Source organism: Brachyhypopomus gauderio, chromosome 5 (genome assembly GCF_052324685.1).
Source record: "Brachyhypopomus gauderio isolate BG-103 chromosome 5, BGAUD_0.2, whole genome shotgun sequence".
NCBI classification, from domain to species: domain Eukaryota; kingdom Metazoa; phylum Chordata; class Actinopteri; order Gymnotiformes; family Hypopomidae; genus Brachyhypopomus; species Brachyhypopomus gauderio.
Genome location: NC_135215.1, coordinates 30,730,444 through 30,749,233, shown reverse-complemented (window position 1 = coordinate 30,749,233; position 18,790 = coordinate 30,730,444). Strand labels below are relative to the sequence as shown.

The 18,790-nt window shown below is 41.9% G+C and overlaps 1 protein-coding gene across 2 annotated transcripts in view; it reads right to left on the bottom strand.

Annotated features, from left to right (window-relative positions):
* Positions 1–18,790, bottom strand: part of kcnq1.2 (potassium voltage-gated channel, KQT-like subfamily, member 1.2) — a 105,746-nt gene that overhangs the window by 64,524 nt on the left and 22,432 nt on the right. For both annotated transcript variants that reach the window (XR_013131036.1, XM_077007045.1), the window contains exons 8-12: positions 16,237–16,347; positions 15,336–15,431; positions 14,940–15,071; positions 13,097–13,253; positions 8,459–8,570 (exon numbers count right to left, since the gene is read on the bottom strand). Coding sequence is in view for 1 of the 2 variants with exons in the window: in XM_077007045.1 (XP_076863160.1) it covers positions 8,459–8,570; positions 13,097–13,253; positions 14,940–15,071; positions 15,336–15,431; positions 16,237–16,347 (608 nt within the window). In the remaining variant the exon portion in view is untranslated. The remainder of the gene's footprint in view (positions 1–8,458; positions 8,571–13,096; positions 13,254–14,939; positions 15,072–15,335; positions 15,432–16,236; positions 16,348–18,790) is intronic.

The window sequence follows — 18,790 nt, the reverse complement described above, 5'->3', positions numbered from 1 at the left end:
ATAGTTGTCAGGGCATCTGGGTAACTCAGTATGCATGCTGCTTATGAGCCAGGGCCTCAGCATGGCTTTCCTGTGCTTCATGAAATATCATCATCACACGTGGTCGATCTAGCTCGGAGCAGATGTGTAAGCGATTTACTAAGATAAACAGTCATGACCCAGACGTCTGGCACTGACCAATGACACAAACCCCCCCTGTCTCTTTGCAGAAGGCCAACGGAGCATGGTGCGACCTGAAATACAAGGACACGATCTCCTGAGCCATACGGCCAAATTCGCTGTTTAAATGGGTCAACAGCACATTACTGCAGCCACATAATATCTTTAAATAGCTTTGGTAACTTGTATGACTTTGTATGAGAACATTTGCCCATATGTAAGTCGCACATACCTTTTACTTCACTTGTCACCGCTGGCATTATACCAGGATCAATAAACCCATCAGTTACCAAAAAGACTAAAATCCAAAAAAAAAAAGGAATTTTTTCTATATGGTCAGATTTTAATATTTTAGTGCTGAAGTTGCATTTAGCTGTCTAGCGCTTCAGCACAGCTTGCAAGTATGATGAACCCAGTTGGACCAAATAACCCTAATTTGTCCGGCTTCTTCAGAGATGACGTAAACACTCCAAAGATTACTTCACCAAAGTTTATTTTTGCTCTCATTCATCTCGGAGTGAGTCATGGCGTTTGATCTCACTGACCATTTTCCTCTTTTCTCTTTATTAATCACTTCATTAAAATGCAGTTGAGCAGTTTGTTCCAACTCTAACCAAACGGTGACTCACACCACTAGTACCTCATTCTGCCCACACATTTACAAAAAGAACCTAATTTCACTGAACTGTATGATGGAGCAACCTTGCCGATTTATGCCATGATTCTTTTGTGTAAGTCTTGCGGGAAATCAATCTAATCCACAATCTCTTGTGTATAATTACTATGGAGATATTAAAAATTAAATTTAAAATATTAAAAATTTATATATGAACATAAATAAATATAAAATATGATCAAACAATCTCCTAAACTGTGACAACAAGATGAAAGAGATAAGGGAGCTGTAATATCAACCACTAAACCAAAGACCTTCAGAGACATTTGTTGCTTTGTACAAATTCATTGCTTCGATTGGTTTTACGATTACACATGAAACGGAGTGGTTTGATCGCACTGCCTGCGCTTACTACATGCCGTCATTGAGCAGAACTCAACATGAATGAATTACAAATAAATAAAGCCTCCTCCTCCTCCGAGCGTGTTCAAAGGCGTCTTGCTGTGCTACCTCTGCCCATGAGGCGTACAGGAAATGGAGTGATGCCTTTCCTGAGGCCCAGCACGCTGGAACGTTTCCTCTTTAATGCAGGACTAGGCTCACATCACTGAGAATCTATCAGACTGGATCCAGGGCAGCAGACATGCACAAATTAGCCCTACCTCAAAGCAGAGGAAATTAAAGGCAGGATAAGCTGATGTGAGATCAGCTGTTTATTTCTCTATGAATAAATGAAATAAAATACGTTAAATAATAATAATAAATGAAATAAAATTCAAGCTTAGCCTGGTGTTGCTGACTTCTAAATCAGGTTTAGAATATAATATAGATAAAATATAGATACCCTCCCACACCTTTTTCTCACTTATTTCAGGAAGTCCATTGTCTTCTCACTGCCTCTGCTTGTCCCGCTAATTCCACACAGCTCGGTGGATTGTCCAGTCACTTAAAGGCAGTTCATAAAGGCTCAAGGTGAAGGACCCTGCAATCATCAACAAACCGTTGGACGTTGGATCCTCACAGGCCAACGTCTTCGGGGGCACATTTGAAATGCTCCTCTTTGTTGAACTGTTGAATTTCATCTTATAGATATATTATAAAGACATGACCTTTAATGAAGATGCTTAATGATCAAATGGAATAAAAACAAGGTGAAAACAATACTGACCTCCTCAGCCAACACAGGAATATAAGCATTTGAAGTTTAATTTTAAATTATACATGTTATCTAACCAGCATTTTTCGCATACTGTCTGATTTATTTCAGGCACTGGCAGATTTATTTCAGATCCCACTGGCACTCACTTATACACTGAAGCACTCGAGACAGAGAGAGGAGCTTAAACCAATCGGTGGATTCTGAGATGATCGGATTAATTGAATCTTCAGATCACAAGGGCTGCTTCCGTGTAAATCTTTCCAAGACTTCAGATCTTCTCCAGAGCATGGGATAATTGAGCAATCACATCTCACACAGGCACTGTCCACACGCCACTCAGACATACTGAGAAACACTAAACACTGGGTTAAATGTGCCAGATTCCAAGGATGAAGTACATTCCGTGTGTTCACAGTACCACCGACTCGTGATATCAGGTCTATGATGCGAACCCCGCACCGTCTGACCTGGTATTCTGCTTTGAAGCAATTCTGTAAAAGGTAAAATGGCAGTCATGCTGACAAGTCTAAGCAAGCTGCTCTACGAACCACAATTTCTTTCCCAACATGCAAAACCACTAAGTGGGACCATAAGGCAATAAGTGTTCTCGCATTTGAAAAATGTAGGTCTTGCTGCCTGCCCTGTGCAACACAAATGAATATGCACTTCTATTCCACTTCCATAAGCGTAGACCAGTCCGGCCCAACGTGAGCTATTTCTAGTGAGGAGTTGTGAGCGATCTAAGAGTGAGTCGAGTGATGCTGAATTTATTTGGGCTGGCTGCAGTGCAGAACGTAGCATTCAGGCTCGTTCGTAGCAGCCTTAATCCGGTTCACTCTCCCAGGTTTCCAGACGTCTCTGCTCTCAACACAAAGAGGTGTTCATTCCCACAGGTGTGTCCTGCTTCGTGGTCAGCAGGGGAGAGACCGGTCAAGCTCTGGGAGGGATCCCTTACTTGTGTGTGTCTGTGCCCTTCTGCTTAAACAACATCTATGTGCACAGGTGTGTAGGGGGTGGTTCTGCATGATCAACTGGCCTCTCGTATTATCCGCTCTCACACAAGTTCTCTCTCCACAACCCCCCAACCCACCCCACCCTCCGCCCTCTCCACCCAGGCCCACCTGAACAAACCCACATCAGAGGGTCTGACCCAAGCTACCTGGAGCAGCCCCGGCTGACTCCGGTCCACACCTTCCACGCGCCCCGGGCCACGAACGGCGCTGCAGCAGGACAGATCCACACACAACTCAGAGGCCTGCCAAGCAGGGCAGACTGGGACGGAGCCGCTGTTTATCCAGGTGCTTTGGGAGCAGGGACCAAAGGAACACTCAGAAAGAGAGCAAGAGGAACAGATTCAATACCCAGACTTCATCAGAGCAAAGGCTGGAAACAGTGACGTGCCAAACCGCCTGAAAAGTCTTGGACAGAAATAAATTAGAATAAATGGCATTTCTGAAGGCACCATACAAGCTCATATGCCCAACAAACTCTTGCGGTCTACTAAAGTTAACATGATCAAGGCTGTATCTGCCCGTGTTTCTGCCCTTTAAACACTCGGCCCAGAGAAAGTTCAGACAAATGAAAGGAAAACAACGGAAAGCAGATATGCGAGTGAGAGGGGAAGAGGGCTAGGGGGAGCTTTCATCAGGCTCTGCTTGGAGGCCAGATTGACGTGAGATAACCAGGATGCCATCGCAGCTCTCTCCATGTTCACCAACATTCCCCCTCACTCATTCAATCTGTATTTTCAACCGACAATCAAAATCATATCAAACCAATTTGGCCTCATTACTGAAATCACTTGTAAGCCAGAAAGGAACAACAAACCTTATCAAAAGAAAATAAGGTAAAAGAAAAAACAAAACAACACAGCCGATTAGTCTCTGGGCTATGAGAGCTCAGTGAAGTGCAGAAAATGCGTTGGACGTGCAACTGCAACCAAATCAAAACCGAATATTGTTATTAATGAGAAGTGAAAGATAAGCCAAAAGAACCACATCAGTTATGATGCTCTGATTTTCCCTCTTTCACGCAGAAAAATGAGAATATGATACAGGTGTCCGCTCACAGACACGCACAGTGAAAACAGCTATTTCCTGATGGTCTGAAACATAAGAAAAAGACACCCGCAGGACCTTGTGGGCCGGACGGGCCACAAGTCTGTCACCCACAGAAGATCAGCGGAAGAGCCTTAGTGAGTGCAGAAATGCACTCGCACTCGCACTCGCGTCCAGAACTACAGCCGATGAGGAGAGTTTGAGTCCTGTACTAGCCCAAACTACTGCTTCACCACCACGGACATCTCAGCCTGGGCTGGTGATGAGCCCAGTGATGGGATGAGCAGCTCCTCAGAGATCAGTCATTCATGGTAGCTGAACCTCCGGAGAGATGAAGCAACCGTGTTATTTCCTGTTTCATTAAAAGGCCATGATGACCTCTGTCCCAATACCTACTGGAGGAGACCCAAAACACCAGGCCCAGCATATGTTAACAGACTGCCATGTCTTTATCAGACAGAAAGACCAAACACTGGGTGTGACTGTTCACTCTGTTATTTAGACACACCTGACCAGTTATTATTACAGCACTGATAAGGTTTTGGCAGTTGTTCCTGAATAAAAAATAGGGCGTTTAGCAAAATCTGCCTTGGAAGGGTAAACTATATAACAGAAAAAATTTATATAAAAAATATTGAGCACACTCAAACACTCAAATCTGATTCTCAGATTAGTCAGTTACATCACATATGACGTGGTGGCCTACACAGTCACCAATGAGACACTTGTTGAGAAGCAAAAATGTTACATTGATTCAAATTGATTAACACCAATATGGTATGTTAACATCTGCCTTTCTAAAGTTTAATTTGCTCATGAGTTGTGTGTGAAATTTTTCAAGACACTGTTTTAAAAAGCAGCAGGAGCAAAGGACAGGAAAAGGAAGAAAAAGTTGAAAACCTAGATCTTCATTTCAGTGCCTCTAACTATTCTGTTTAGAATTCTTTTGATACTTGGTGAATATAAACTACTCCTTGTGTATATTAAAAGACCATCAGCTTTGCAGTGTTTATTGAACGAACAAGCAAGTGCTGGTATTTTCTCATTCATTCTGCCATATTTGAACAATCAGAGGAAATTTGTCCCATTTCACCTGGCCATGTGGGAAACGAAGGCAGGGTGGGGGAGAAAACGCCTCCTCTAAGTATATACATCATTATAAACATGGAGCCAAGCTTAATATAAAGAGATAATTGACTTCATGATGTGCTGCAGGTCTCAGAAGCAGCATACCGCAAGACCTAACACAAAAGGGTCAAAGGTCATACTAACTATAGGCTATTAGGCTCTTTAGAATACCTAAAGGAATGGGAGCACGGCCGGTATTTATTACATTGGAAGACGGAGAGTGAGTGGGGGAGTTCCTCAACAGCACTTACACGGTTACAGTACACATAGTATCAGTACGTCTGCTTGTGTGGTGAGCTGTGCTATACAAACTGGAGGTCACAGACGCACTAAAGCCCACACTACTCACACATACACAGACCAAGGTGACGCTGAGTAATGTCCAGACGTATTATCTGATGATCCTCTCTTCCTGGACACGCTCGCCTCTCCGCTCACTAAACTATGAGCACAGCTCATGAAGAATCACAGCTCAGCTTGTAATGACCACTGGTTTATTTTACCGCCACGGCACAAACCCAGTTCTGAACCATCATCATCATTTATGGACCCATCCTAAAATCCTAATGTTTAAATTAGACAGTTGTATTAATAAAAGGGGGGCTATCGTTTTGTGCAAATAAAGTTGTCCCATTAAAAGCAGATGCGCTGATCTCAATTGCCCTGTAGAGCGATGTATAACATTCAAAAGTCACAAGTGCTGTTGTGTGCAGGTTAGAAACCTCTTGGCATGCTGTACAAAACTAGCAAAAAAAGCATTTAAAGAGCATTTAAAGTCAAAACATCTCACATCTAACGTTCACGCCCGAACGTCAACAGCAACATTGCCAAGAGGCTTGTCTCTCTTCACACGCCCCAGCACTCTCTCTATCTCTCGCCCCCTCACCCTCTCTCACGTCCTTGCTGGTATATGGGCCCTCACACAACCTGTTAACACCTCTGCAACCCTGAGCACCTTCAGATTAGCCTAGTTTAAAAAAAAAAAAAAGAAAAGAAAAGATTGAACGCAGTGCATCCCGTCAGCGGAGGCAGCTACAACAGCGGTGGCCACAGGTGTGGGATGTGCTGAAGCTTTCAAACGCACCACACGGGCAACCACACACATAGTGTACACAGAGAACAGGGTGGGTCTGGTGACACAAGAGGGTAATGAAGAAGGCAACCGCAAGATCAGACTCCAGCTTAGTCACACATCCACTGCACTCTCTCCACCACTCTCATGGACATGAAGGCCCTTAAGATTCTTAAAGCATTAACAGGAATGGAATGTGCTCTTAGCAATGGATGGCTGGTTCCCATACGTCCAGCCAAAGGACATAACAGGGAAGCTCTGGGCTTCATTTTAATTATTAAGAATTATTAAGAAAAGATTCTCAAGAGAGATGACAGGTGGTTTCATTCTGCAGACTGCTAAGGGAGAACGGGGAAACCATAAAAGATACCTGCTGGAACTCAGCAGCTGTGAAGAGTCTTAGTCCTCCTCTTGCCAAGAAAGGGCTTGTGAGAAGGTTGATGGACAGACAATGGTGGTCCTCATTTTTGGCATTTTAAGAAAGTAATACACACAGATTGATGGAAACAAGGGGTTGTATGTCATGGTGCTGATAGGATGAGATTCACCTCAGAGCAAAAATTAAAAAGGACATACAACGTCAATGATGTGAGCCGCAATCAATATCAGTTACACACAATGGTCCCAGCAATCTGTGGTTCTAATGCACAGTTAGTAATGCCACCTTGTGGAGAATAACCTGCTCTATAACCATTAATGCTGTATAAATATATATAAATGCTATATAAATGTACATTTATGACCACAGTCCCATCACTCAAAATATCCTTCTCACATTTCAAAAGATTCACATAGAATGCCATGGTGTTATTCATTTAGGAGCACTGTGTGAGTTGATAACACTATATTGCCAAAAGTATTTGCTCACCCATCCAAATGATCGGAATCAGGTGTTCCAATCACTTCCATGGCCACAGGTGTATAACATTAAGCACCTAGGAATGCAGACTGTTTTTACAAACATTAGTGAAAGAATGGGTCGCTCTCAGGAGCTCAGTGAATTCCAGCGTGGATCTGTGACAGGATGCCACCTGTGCAACAAATCCAGTCATGAAATCTCCTCTCTCCTAAATATTCCACAGTCAACTGTCAGCTGTATTATAAGAACATGGAAGTGTTTGGGAATGACAGCAACTCAGACACGAGGTGGTAGGGCATTTAAACTGGTGGAGCGGGGTCAGCGGATGCTGAAGAGCATAATGTGAAGAGGTCGCCAACATTCTGTAGAGTCAATCACTACAGAAATCCAAACTTCATGTGGCCTTCAGATTAGCTCAAGAACAGTGCACAGAGAGCTTCATGGAATGGGTTTCCATGGTCGAGCCTTCCCAGAAGAGCTGAAGCTGTTCTAGCTGCAAAGGGTGGACCAACGTCATATTGAACCCTATGGATTAGGAATCGGATGTTAATTAAGCTCATATGTGAGTCAAGGAAGGTGAGCGAATACGTTTAGCAATATAGTGTATATTGTGAAATCTAGGGATGTCTGTGTACTTGAAACCAGTCCTAAATAACTTGGAACCTAGCTGGTGAATGCACTCACCAGGGAAAACACCCGAATCAAATGAAATCTGTTAGACATGTGACTGACTTACAGCCTCACTGCAAGTCTGCATAGTACTCCACCACTCCACAGAGCTTCACACCCAGGTTTCACAGCACTTCCCCAGTCATATTGCTCGCTGTTAGGTCATGTAAAACATGGGTGTGAAAAAGTCTCCACCTTTACACACCATATACACATCCTTTTCAGGCTGAACTGGCAGGGCCCAAAACTGCAACAAAAAGGATCTTTCCCACAGAGCTGAAAGCACATACTCTAAAAATCCCATACGACTAGTACGGCTAGGACTGTGTTTTAAGGGAAAGTAGTCAGAGCACACACAGCAATTATAGAGACATAGGTTCACACAAGGCCAGACAGGTTGTATAGGCACTCAACATAATTCCAGGTATCAGTTGGTATTCAGGGACATTTTTAGCCCTTAGGAAACCACTTCTTTCTTAGACCTCACGACAGAGTGCCCATTACTCCAGACTCTGAGACACTCAACACACCACTGTGTCTCCAGGATCAGGAAGTGCTTTAAGACAAGTCTAAAGGGTACGGGAACAGCCAAAGACGACAATGGAGCACACTGATGGGTTACACTGTAATGTGTCTAACTGACTAAATGGATGGATGGATGGATGGATGGATGGATGGATGGATGGATGGATGGATGGATGGATGATGCAATAATATCACTGAGAGGCCTAGTACTCACTGTGAAGCGTCTGTCCCCACGCGGACTGCAATATATTCACTGGTGAAGTCAATGCCATCCACAAGGCTGTTGGTGCGTGAGATGTCAGGAGGTCCATCCAGCTGTTGCTTAACTGCAATAAAGCACAACAGAGGAATTAGCGCATCATAATGTTCATGAAATTGCAACTGCAGAAATTCATGTGAAAGGAAGAACGAAATCAAGCAAAAGAAAGCAAGAGAGGATGATGATATCTGGAGAAGCAGGACGGCCTAGAGGGAAAGAAGACTCTGAGTGTGGTCTGTCTGTGGTTATGTGCTAGTCAAGAAGACCACCATGGCAAGCAAAACAAAAAAAGACAAAAACATACAGAGGAAATGAAAACACAAAAAGCAGTAATAATAACCCTTATATATAATATAACCCTTACTGCATCAAAAGCACAGATTCCTTAAAGGAGCTACAAACAGGACACCCCTTTTCACTCATTATTCTGACACCAAAATTACAACTAAAACTAAATATTTCACATTCGGAATTATGAAATGCACTATATCCACAAATTTTATTAAAAGGAAAAAGACGATACGATGAAGGGGCAAACAATATTTGCAACCAAAACCAACCTACTACACACCATACCATTAGACTTCAACAACCACTTTGTCAGAAGGTGCCGACACATAGGAAACTAAGAGAAATAACTAGAGTCCGAGAGAGAGGAAGAGAGAAGAGTAAATATGACAGAACAGAGAAATAATGAAAACAACCCGGTCAGAAAACCCAGTCTTATTAATAGCTCCCTAGTCTGCGCAAACATGTTTGGTTTGGTAGGGCCCCGGCCAATAAAAACATACAGTGCCTGGTGACAGTGGGCTCCTGGAACCACAACCCATTCACAGAATCTCCCAGGCGACCAGACGAGTCAGACGGCAGTGAGACAAGCCGGATGTGGACCAAGCTCAACAAAGCCCAGTGTAACGATGACGGATCGCCCCCCGACCGATTCACACGTCGATCAATCATTATCTCAAACAGCAGCAGCATAACATCAGAATTTAGCTTAAATGTTCGAAGGTTAAACAAAATCAAAAGTAAAAAAATATATATAACTACTGTGGGGCTCAAACTGTGAAGAAGGAACAAACTCAAGATTCAAGGGCGAGGCTGAAATAATACCTACATAAAGATGTTGTTAAGGTCAGCATTAAAATCTGAACCCTTATTCCTTTGTGTGGATAACTCAGCCAGCTCTACTGGACTGTTGACGATTTGACATGGTTTCAGATCTTTTTTTTTTGGTTCTTCAAAGCTGTTGTCAGACTGTTGCCAACACAACACATCTGTAATCTCAAACCTGCTCAGGAGCAGACTTGCTCAACATAAACAAGATTAGATCACAGATTTAGACACATTCTTGGTAAAGGAAGTCTGTCCCAGACATGGCCGCTCTATTCCTTTGGAAGCGACCCAATGAAACTTGGGAATGAGAATTCAAATGTTGTGAGATCGCCAAGTCTCTTGGCAAATCCCAACAGTTGCTTTATAAAATGTACTGTTTTAGTCAGGATTGGAAATGCGTATGCAGAACATCTTTTAAGCTAATAAGCAATGCCAAGTGCACTCAGGTCTTGACAACGACGCACTGCTATAAATCTTTCCAACTAGAATATTCATGAACAGAACAGACTACAGACAGTTTTACTGGTCTAAATAATGAAATAATGCCACATGCCAATCAAAAAAGTACACTTGTCTCACTTTCTTTCAAGAATGATTTTCTAGTTTTCTTTGCCAGTCTCATCAGCATGCAGGTGATTAAACAGGGCTTTGACTCCCTTGCCAAAGATTCCCTAATAAAATAGAAGTGTGGTCTGCACACATGTCCCCCCATGGTCTGAAAGAAATAAGTTTTGTTAACAACCATTGAAGTAATAATCATCAATAAAGCACTACAATCAAGGAAATGTTTGCAGGTATGACTGATAACTCCCACAGTGAAAACATTCCTCATATCCTCTCCACCCCGCCATCACCTCACAAAATGCAAATTATATTACAGCTAGAACGAGGTGTACAATTAGACCACTGATGCAGTAATAATGAAACCAAGCTAACATTAAACATACATACTCATTTAATTTTTCATCTACACTTATTATTATGTTATTTATGTCACAGATGTTTTTGCTGCATTAAATTCGTCATGTTTCCAGCAACAGTTCTTGTTCTGCAAGTGATAAGAACTGAATTCCTTTTCTCATTATTCTCCTTAATCACTAAGTTACAGTTCAAGTTTGCACTTGATTCAAGAACCAAGCTGTCCTGTTTGTATTTTGCACAGCTAGCTAATGGGGCTGGCGTCTTCGTACTTTATATTTGTTTGAGATATGAAGGACAGGACCCTGGATAGTTTTTTTTATTACTTTAACACATTCATGCATCTCTACATGTGTGCAAGTTCCTTGTGTCCTATGAAATCAAGTATTTGCTCCCTAACCAGGAGATCACGCTTTTTTTCAAAGTTGCTTCCAAAGTATGAGTCAGAGTTAAGTGATGTATTATAAATACCTTATCTAAGTCAGCACATCGTAACACAGTAGTGAAACTGCAGGGTTTGCCAGTGAGGAGGGATTGGAGTTTGATTGGTCTTTACCTTTCTGCTGACCCCTGACCCTGAAAACAAACTAGCTGCTGGCACAGATGCCCTGGTCTGATTATTGTTCTGGCACTCACACAACTAGGTCATTAAGGAATAAACAAAAGCAATGTTTTACAAAAGAAACCCCTCGACAAATAGAAAACTGGGATTAGAGAACTTGATGTGCTTATCCCTAAATTAGTTTGGGCTTTCAAACCAATGGGAGCATTCAAAGTCCCAGGCAGTGTGTAACGCTAAATGAAAAACTGGTGTGTTAATAATGAAGTACAGCATAAAGAGCTACAGTACAGCTACTTCCTTCGACTGCAGTTATTGTAACAGAGGATCATCACAGGTTCCTTATTTGAACATCTCACGTAAGGCTTCTGTCTTTTATAAATCAGACAGAACATGATGATGTATGAAAAAATAACTGATAGCACAGTCTAGCCCAATACGGTCCAGCCCAGCACAGTAGCACAGAAGCAGAAGGGAAACGCACTGGGCTCACCTGTCTGAAAATATTTGTGATACCTACAAGTAGAAACATATCAAACAATATTTTCCACAATAATATTTTTTATATTAGTGCAGAACTAAAATACATCTCGCATTTACACTTTCATTGGTGAGGCATGCATTTCACGAGATAGAGAAAGGGGTACTGGTCTCTCACATAACCTCTACCATTTAGAGAAAACATAACTTTAAAAATAACTAGTTTTGTTCGTTCAGAATTTTACAACTAGATATTATTTAAAGTTAAATGTATCTTTTGACTTCATGTAGGACTTAAGTAAAAAATTGCACATGTGAAGCTGTACACACATGTACATACATGAGCCCTGTAGCCTGATCACCATTTGACCGAGCCACAAACTGTTACTGGGTTGTTTGTTTTCTTTGTTGGAGAGGTTCAAAGTCCCCCAGACATGTGCTCCACTATTTCATTATCTCTCTTTCCAAACTGAACTAATTAAGCTTCAGAAGGGACATTTTCTTTTTGATAGTAATTGGTTTCTCTGTTGGGGACAGTCCCTGTAAATGTCTCTGCTTTTATGATAAAGCCATTCGGCAGGAAAAACCTGTAAAAACCTGCAAAAACAGCCTTATTAAAAGAGAGAGGGTGTGGATAAATTTGGCAGGGGCTGCCTTTTACACAGGATGTGTTCCAGTCCCATATGGAAAATGACATCCATTGCTAATATGGAAAATGGGCCATGTGAGTCTTTTTATCTATTTAACTGGTTTTCCTCTCTACTACTGTTTAATGCTCATACGAAATTCACTGTAGGTTTTCATCAAGAGTTTTCTTTTTGATTATTGTTCTTTTTTGATTATTCTGGTTAAAGCAGTGTTTAGTATAACAGAAATGGTGCCTAAATCCCCTAATTAATGTGCCAGAAAGCACATTAGAGCACAGAACTTGAATGCAAATCTTCCAGCTCCTGCAGCCATGCCAGTCTTTGCAAAGCCCCAGCCTGAGACGGACCGTTCGACTGGGAGCTTGTCATCTGTGGCTGGGGGTCAATGAGTGCACCCTGGCTTCACTGGATAGGAGGAATGACAGGGTGCCTCTCTCCTCCGCTTTGTGGGCTTGTGTGTGTGTGTGTGTGTGTGTGTGTGTGTGTGTGTGTGTGTGTGTGTGTGTGTGTGTGTGTGTATGTGTGTGTGTTAGGGGGGGTTGCAAATTAGAGGGGTTTGCAAGGTCACAGTTAAAAAGTATAAAATTAATATTTTATTACACAAAAATAATAATAAATAATAAAGATGAATGTAAATCTTTCCAACACCCATATGCAATAGCAACCTCAGCTTCAAAGGTTTGGATTCCAAAACAGGTTTTAACTGGATTCATCAGAGCTGTGCACGTATATTACCAAAATGAAAGACCAAATGTTTCTTATAAAGACCTTGTAAATTTTGTTTGGGCTCAGATTTTCATTTTTAGTGCTGCAACACAAATCAGACTGTTGAGAGTACATTTTTTCTGAGCTACAGGTGGAGGTGGAGGATACCTGAGGGTTCCTCATGGAACGGAGAATCCTCACACTTCTCGTCCTTCTCGTCTATATGCCCGTAGGTCATCTGAGGGATAGAGAGGGACTTCTCCATTGAGCTTCCCAAGGAGCCATTATCACGTGTGGATTTCAGCCGTCGTCTGTACCGCTTGCTCTGGAGAATGTGGGAAGAAGCAGCAGTCATGGCTTACTCACAAGCATGCAGAAAAATGTTTACATGCATAAAAAGGGAGTTTGTATGTTATTGCATAAGTCTATGTTCTATACTCAGATCAAGAGTGGAACAATTATAGCTAATTGTAAAGGGTTTTCTGTAGTTTCAAGGCTGAGGAACTGTATGTCGTCATGAGAGAGGAGTCTGTGTTTGAGTTTTAATAGTGACGAGGGTAGGGATAGCCCTTCACTGCTGTGGATACAGGCTAAAGACTTTCCTCAGAATGTTTTACAGAAGAAAAAAGCTAAAGCTCATAAATACCTCATCTGTGTCACAAATCATTTGTCACACACTTTGGTCAACAAAGAATCATTTGTTCAAATCAAATCTAAATGTAATCTGGCATGCAATCTATGAAGCGTATCAGAGTAGCCTTTGTTTTCCTTTGTGAAGGGCACATGAAGGTATTTGAAATTTCTGCAAGAAAGATTACAGGTCCAAACACATTCGTGATACTTGGCAAATCAAACTCGTAAGAAATGTAAATTTGCCCTTCTAAGAGAATTTCATAAATATCTTTCCTAAGTACTACCCAGTCATTGCCAACAGATTCTCACTAATCGTTCCTTTTCCAACAGCTTGTGGTTGTTCAGCCACTGGTCATCTCCACTGATTAAATCCCCTCACAGTCAACACTGCTTGATTTGAACTGAATAGTAGACTCTCTCTCATTACTGCACATGAATCAAACAAGCCTTACTTTTTTCCCATTAAACCAAATGTCCAGTGTAGGAGGACAGTAGAAAGGATCAGTGAATGACTGCTTTGGAAATGAGAAGGCAATGAATGGCCGGTTTATGAACGAGGGAACAGTCACACGCCCGCACAGGGAAGGAGGTGGATGTGGCGGCCGCTCTCCCAATATGTTTGGAGTCAGAGCTACACAAAGATTGTTTTGTTGTTGTTGCGCTACACAAAGGTTTGCTCCCAGGGGAGAGGCGGCCGTGACATCATCTCATCTGACTGTGTCTTTGTGTAGACAAGACAAAGGGGGCTGAGGTCAACTGGGTGTCCAGGGGGAGAGAGTGAGAGAGTAAGAGAGACATACAGCAAGTGCTACAGGGAGAGAGAGAGAGAGAGAGAGAGAGAGAGAGAGAGAGAGAGAGAGAGAGAGAGAGAGAGAGAGAGAGAGAGAGAGAGAGAGAGAACACTCATTCTTTCAATGCCGGTCCCATGATTTCAAAGCACTTACTATGCAGCACAGTATTACACCTCAACCTACACACTCCAAATTCTTGTCATTCACTATAAAATATATTCACCACACACATCCAGTCTACTATAATCAGTTGTGCGTGGCATATCTGTGATATCTGTGTGTGCGCCCAAGTACGAAGGCAAAGACACAACCACTGTGGCAGAATGTCACCATTACACTTACTGCAAACTGATCTAGCCCCGCCTACCTGTCGCTCCACCTGCACCAGGTGTGCCTGTGAATGGGCCTAGGGGGAAGCTTACATACAGCTACAGAAAGCAGGTTTACTTTACAGTGACCTACTATATCTGTGCAATGAAGATAACCTACAGGAAGAACAACAACAATGACGAGAAGAACACAAAGGAATAAAAACAATGGCAGAGGCCTTTCCATTTGCAGAAGAGAGAAGACAGTATTGTTCTCACCAGTTTTCTGAGGTTTCCAGGACTGGAGTTGTCAGAATTTATTCCTGGTATGTAGTCACCTGCCAGCATGTACATCTTCCAGGTTGCTGGACAGTCACCAGGTTTCTCACAAGCGTAACATCGCCACAGTGTCTGCAAATTAAGATGATTCAGCACTTCCACGTTGGTTTTTAGAATAGATTGGCACTAATATGGCCAGAAACAACCAGTCTTGATAGAATATTTTCATTTGATTAATGAAAGGCATACAACACTGAACCTCTGCAAATACACATTAAAATCAGAGGACACCACAATTATAAAGTTGGGATGCTCCAGGAAGCAACGAATCAGATGGGAATGACTGATAAAAATGAGAATGAGTGATAAAAAGACAAACCAGGCTTTAATCAATACCTGGATCAGCGAGGCGGCAGCAGGTATTTGACGATTGAAATGTTTCTGTCTCTGTTTCTGCTGCACCTTCAGGGCGAAGCCTGAACCCAAGATACCCTGAAAACAGAGTTCGGGCTGGTTTTACACCTGCGGTCATTTTGAGGCAAGTTTCACATTTTCCCCCATATTTCTCTTTAAATTAGTTGTATGTATTGGTCCTACAGGATATACAATTTCAAAACCAATGTTTTAAATAGACAAAAACAGCGAGCTTATTTATGCATTTACAAACCATATAGGTAAATGTTGTTTAAAACCAGATCCAGGTTTCTACATAAGCAATTGCTTATATGTGTTTGGCAAATTGACCGGCAGGATTTCCGCAGCAGCCTACTGTACTATTGCACCTATCTCTAACAAACAAACCCTTATGCAATGTATACATGATTAATAAAAAGCAGTTTATGTCAAAGTGTGTTTTTTTTTTTTGGCTTGTAAAATATGCAAAGGTCCAGTTAAACGTTTCTGGCCCAGGAAGAGCAGTGGAGGAAAATGTTACACCGAACACTGCCAGCACATTTAAGCAGTAAGACACCTCCTAGCTGACCGTTATATTGTTTCTTTTTATTCACAGTTTGTTATCCAAAATAATGTCCATTGATAATGTTCCAGTTGTGTATTATATAGAGTGTAATGTGAGAACTAAGGACCCTAGAGGCCCTGCTTTCTCTTTAATGGACCCCATTAACCTTGGTCCCCATTACTCTAGGGGCCTCTATAGGAAAACACTGCCCCAGGGCACCAGACCGGATCTCACAATTATGTTGGGTGTGTGTGTGTGTGTGTGTGTGTGTGTGTGTGTGAGAGAGAGAGAGAGAGAGAGAGAGAGAGAGAGAGAGAGAGGAAGAGAGGTGGTATTTACCGCTGGCAAAGCAAAGAATGAGATGGCAAACACACTAAAACAGGATGCAATTGCCTTTCCTATCCAGGTCTGAGGGACTTTGTCTCCATAACCTATAGTAGTCACAGTGACCTGTGGAATAGGATGGAAAATTAGTATATCAAATAAATCAGCAATAATAAAGTGGTTTGGGGTTCGCATTATTTTAGACCGAAGTAACTTTTTAAGATTTAGAGTTCATTTTTGAATAATTTATATTATTCAGTAATAACCCGAATTATCAAATACATTATAACAGCAAATCTTTTTAAATATACGGGTTGAATAAACTTCAACCTAGATATTTTGTTCACTTCAAATGTGTTTCTCAAACTATTAAGTTCTAAACACTGGTATCACTGGGCTGAAAACGTCTATCTCAAAGAACCAATCAGCACATGACTTTCTAAGTGATAGTGTGGAGCAGGCACTTCCAGACGCCTGGTTCACTCCAGCAAATGGAAAAACTGCCCTTCTGCTCTTCATCAGCACCTCTAGACTGCAGGAGAGTCCTGCCTCTGAGTAAGAAGCACGGTTTTCAGCCTACATACAGCAGGCCTACAGGTGTTAACGTAAGCAGAGGTACACCAATTGTTTTGGTGACAATGACTTGACGTCACAGACAACAAATATGTGACTAGCAGGGCTCTGATGATTACAGTTGTTTTGGGTCGAGTCAAAGTCAGTGTTCTTGCCCAGCAAGTTTGACCCTAGTGAGGAGAGGTATTCTACTGGGGTGGGTTTCCCGAAACGTTCGTAACTCTAAGAACTTCGTAACCTCGTACTTACGAATATTTTTTAATTTACGAGTGTTTCCCGAAACTCTTCGTAATTTACGTCGTTCTTAAAGTTGTTCGTAACTTTCTAAGATCGTTCGTTATCGGGAAACCCACCCCTGTTCAGTACAAACTACTGACGTTCTACAGAATTTACCAGATCACACCCCATCTTGGAAGCCTACAGACTCAATTATTCCTCCTGCTGTTTCACACCAGCTGGAGGTGCCACTGTGGTGGAGCACATCCATAAATCTAAAGCATGTTTTCCTGCATTGTCTTTGGTTCTCCTTCCAACACCAGGCACTTGAAAGATTGTGAACTCCTTAAGTTTTACTCCTTGTTTTACCATGATTCTCTTATTTTATCATCACCACTTTTTGTAAATGAAATGCCAGGTTGATGTTCATCAATTTATTTGTTCATCAATGTTTATTACTTGTGTATGTGTGTGTTGCTAGCAGACTACATGAAATGTGGAATTAGTCATGTCATTAGGTTAAAAAAAACTCAGGTAAAACACATGTGAGTGTGTGTTTCACTGAATTATGCAGTTGAAAAATCAATAGACATGGCATTCATGGCAGAGTTGCTTCAAGGAAGTCTCTGCCCTCAAGAAAGAACTACGTTGCCCATTTAAACTTTGCATTTGGATAAATGAGAGAGAGCACTTAGACAAATCAGAGTCTTTCTGGAAATCCATTCTCTGGACAAATGAGTCCAAAATTAAATTATTTGTCCACGATCACAGGCGCCATGTTTGGAGAAAATTCAACACTACATATAAAGAGAAGAACGTCTTCCCAACAGTGAAGCATGGTGATGGAAATGTGAAGGTCTGGGACTTCTTTTCTGCCTCCAGACCTGCATGACTCCATATTATCCAGGGAGCCATCGACTCTATCAACCTATCATTCTTGACTGGTATCTCCTACCATCAGTCAGTTGAAGCTGGGACAGAAATGGATTATGCAACAACACAACAACACAAAGCATTCCAGCAAAACTACCAAGGAATGGCTTAAAAGAAAGAAGATTTGAAGTCTGGATTGGCCCAGTCAGAGACCTCAATCTCATAAAAATGCTGTGACAAGATCTGAAGCCGGTGGTACATGCCAGATGTCCCTCCACCATCTCTCAACTGTTGGGGTTCTGCAAGGAGGAGTGAGCAAAAATCCCAAAAAGCAGATGTGAGACACTCGTTTGTGGTTACAGAAGATGTTTGGTTGAAGTAATGGCTGCAAAAGGACGTGTCACGAGCTACTAACTAAAAGAGTTCACATACTTTTGCAGTTGGCAGATTTTCATTTTATTTGAGAGAAAAATTACTTTTGTTGAATAAATAATGAGTTGTCCCTTATTTGGGACAAATTGCAATTTGGATGTTAATTTCATAAGATTGTTTTAATTTTGTTTGTTTTTTTAACAATGACTATACATGGGTGGTTCACAACTTTCAAGCAGCACACAAAGAGCCATGTCATGGCAAACACAATAGCATTCCTGGATCATGATATCTGATTCTGAATTGCAAGAAAAGTGTCCTTGGACTAACTCAGACCCTCGAGTTTCTAGGTCCCATCACTAGACTCCACAGTGGCTTCATTGTCTCCCATATGTGAGCGGGAAATTCTTAATGTGTGACTGCCCTTGTCAGGTGCTGCAGCTATCATCCCTGACTCTACTGTGCTCATTGGGCATCATGACATCAGCACGAGCAGTTAAATCTGGACCCACTATGAGACAGGTGTGTCATGGAA